Below are 3,214 nucleotides of genomic sequence, written 5' to 3' on the forward strand. Positions count from 1 at the left end.
ACACATACAAACACAAGCATGCACACACATTCATGTATACACACAGGCATACACACACAGGCACACACACATGAACATACACATAGACATATACACACACATACAAACACAAACATGCATCCACATTCACACACATACATACATACATACACATACATACATACATACATACGCATACACTCACACAGATATAAGAGCTTGGGACAGCAGAACAACTCTGCACTTTGGTTTTGCTTCTCTGAGCACCAAGTTCAAGGGTTGTCCCACCCAATACACTGAGCATTGTGCCAAAGGCACACTGATGAGAGCCATGGTACTGAGGTTTGCCAGTCCTGGCCCTGGGCACCAAGACCAATGTGAATTCACACAAAGGCAACCTAGAGGAAGCAGGCTGTCTACTGTTGCTGTTACCACTGCTGCTGGTAAGGAAAAGTAGGAGGAGGAAGCACACTAAGACAGAGAAGGCTCTCAGACAGACCAGCACTCCAGAAGTGGAGGCAGAAGGATCACGAGTTCAAGACCAGCCTCCAGTAAAAAGATAGTTCAAAGTTAGCCTGGTTTACATGATATCCTCGTCCCAAAAGCAAATATGGGAAGAAAGGAAGGAGAGAGGGGGGAGGGAGGGAGAGAGAGATGGAGGGACAGAGAGGGGGGGAGGGAATGTGTGCTGGTTATTTTTGTCAAGTTGACACAAGCCAGGGTCATTTGGGAAAAGGGACCTTCAACTGAGAAAATGTCTACATAAGACTATCATAAGTCTGTGGTCATTTTCTTGATTAACAATTGATGTGGGAGGGCCCAGCTCAACATGGGTAGTGCCACCTCTGGACAAGTCAACCTGGGTTATATAAAAAGGCAAGCTGACCAAGCCATGGGGAGTAAACTACTAAGCAGCATTCCTCCACAGCCTCTGCTTCAGCTTCTGCCCCACCGGTTCTTGCCCTGAGTTCCTGCCCTGATTCCCCTTCATGGCAGACTGTAACCTGTAAGCTGAAATAGAACCCTTCCTTCCCAAGCTGCCTTTGGCCATGATGTTTATGACAGCAACAAAGAACAAACTAGAACAGCAGGGAAATGACCCCATGTTCTGGGGGTTGTTTTCTTGGTTGGTTGGTTGGTTAGTTGGTTGGTTGGTTGGTTTTATTGTTTCTCAGAATCAGATCCTGAGGAGGAATCCCTATGACAGGGAGTGAGTGTATTTGTAGCTGTTCACAGGAAAGAATGGTTGGGAAACACAGAAGCCAGCTAAGAACCAAAAGCAAGCCAAGTGAGGAAAACAAGACCCACAAAGATCCTTGGGAGTCAACCATGTAATGCCAAAGGAACTTTTGATAAACAAAGGACATCACACCTCACTCAGTGTCCTAGTGAAGAGCCTAAGAGCTGAGGTGACTAATGTTCTCTTCAAGACCCACCAGTTGTCAGTCAGGGGCCGCCCCGGAGAGATGTGCAATTGCAGCCAGTCCTTGCCCTGAACTTGTAATAGCAGAGCAGCATAAAGGTCAGCCTGCAACGAAGACAGGGGTGGCTTATACCTCGGAGCCATGTACTCAGGGCTCTAATGTGACACAGTAGGACCGTGGAAAGAGAGCTGGAGAGTATAATTCAGAAATCACAGTGGCCTCCATTTGCTCTTTCTCCTGTGGTATCACGCTAACAACACTATCAAAGAGAACATGCTTTGCTGAAGTTGGGAGTAGACAAACCAGCACTCCACAGCCATTTCCTCCCTGGAGCTCTACTTTCTGCTCCCTGAGCCCAGGAAGGAGTCCTGCCTAGAGCCCCAGCAACCTTGCTTCTCTGTGATCCTCAGCCTAATATTAGCCCAGTAGTGTTAGCCCTGTAAAAGCCAAGAGATCCCACTCCGCAGCCCCCAAAACAATCTTCACAGCGCAGGTCTCTTAAATGCCAGCATGTGTTGTAAGAACTGTTGACGCTGGGACCTAGCGTCCACTGGACAGCTATCATCAAGTAGAAGACAGAGAATGGTGTGGACTCAGGAGTGAGGCGGGGAAATGATTCACTGTAAGAAGCAAGTAACAACCCAATTCCCTCCACAACTTCTCACCCCAACTCCCAGCAGGCAGATACTCTGGGAAGGTGTCCCCAGACGCCTCTGCCCAGCTCGGGAGCTGCCTTATCCTTTCTCCACCACACCTCGCCCCCAGAGCCAGACGTGGAAAGGAGCGAAAACGTGGGGCTATATTTGAAATGAATTGATAGTTCTATTTCTCCCGCTCTGATCTATCCTGCTAATCCCCAAACACTCTGCCTGTACTGTTTCTTTCTAACCCCTCTTTGTTGTTCTTCTGTGTCTCTCTGGCTAGAATCACCGCTCTGGAGAGAAGGGTTCCGAAAACCACTCCACTACTCTCAGGTGAGCTTTGACGAGGAGGTGGCTCTAGAGCTCCAAACCAGAGATTCTTTCAGGAGAGGATGGAATGAGGGAGGTCTCTAGGTGACTAGTGCCTGACCCATGAAGATTAATCAATGACAGCTCCCTCTGTGGTGTCTTCCTCCTGCAGCCTTGCTGCACCTTCCCAGGATGTTTTTCCAGGAATGGCGTTCTGACTGCCCAGAGAGGGGAACTGCTCAAATCGGCGTCACCCCCTAGCAAGCAAGTTTTCCGTGGTGTAGAGGGGTTGCACACATGCACACAACACACTCACGCAGAGCACACATGCACTCAACATCGCACGCATGCACACACGCCTGCACAGTGCATCCCCTTGGGGTCTGCCTCTGTTGCCCCATCGCTCAGAGTGGGGTTCCCACCGACAGTCACCAAGGGCACTTACCCGGGATGGGAGGCGCAGGACGGCTGGGTGCAGGCGGGGCGGGGGTCGCGGGTGGCGGCGGCGGGCGCAGGACCGGCGCGGCTGGCATGGCTGGCGGCCTGGCTGCAGGTGGCAGCTCTGGGACGTGGCCCGACGGCGGCCAAGCGGGCGCGGGAAGACTGGGGACTACTCACTGCACAGAGCGGCTCCGGTCTCCTCTTCCCTTTGGTTGCTGCTGGCAGCAGCCACAGCGCAAGGACAGTCTCCCCAGGGCGAGCTTGACAACCGCGCTGCCGCCGTAGCCGCCGCCGCCGCCGCCGCCGCCGACGCCGCCGCCCCCCCCGCCCCGCCCCGCCCCGCCCCGCCCCGCCCCGCCTCGCCCCGCCCCGCCTCACCCTGGGCCACCCGGGGGCGGTGGAGTCGGCGGTGAACTTGAG

At 53.1% G+C, this 3,214-nt stretch overlaps 1 protein-coding gene across 1 annotated transcript in view; it reads right to left on the reverse strand.

Annotated features, from left to right (window-relative positions):
• Dclk3 (doublecortin like kinase 3) overlaps window positions 1–2,886 on the reverse strand; it is a 51,420-nt gene extending 48,534 nt beyond the window's left edge. The window contains exon 1 of the mRNA XM_028787123.1: window positions 2,799–2,886. Within this exon, the coding sequence (XP_028642956.1) occupies window positions 2,799–2,886 (88 nt within the window). The remainder of the gene's footprint in view (window positions 1–2,798) is intronic.
• Window positions 2,887–3,214: the final 328 nt, after the last annotated feature.

This window comes from Grammomys surdaster, unplaced genomic scaffold, assembly GCF_004785775.1.
Source record: "Grammomys surdaster isolate TR1022 unplaced genomic scaffold, NIH_TR_1.0 125606, whole genome shotgun sequence".
Classification (NCBI taxonomy): domain Eukaryota; kingdom Metazoa; phylum Chordata; class Mammalia; order Rodentia; family Muridae; genus Grammomys; species Grammomys surdaster.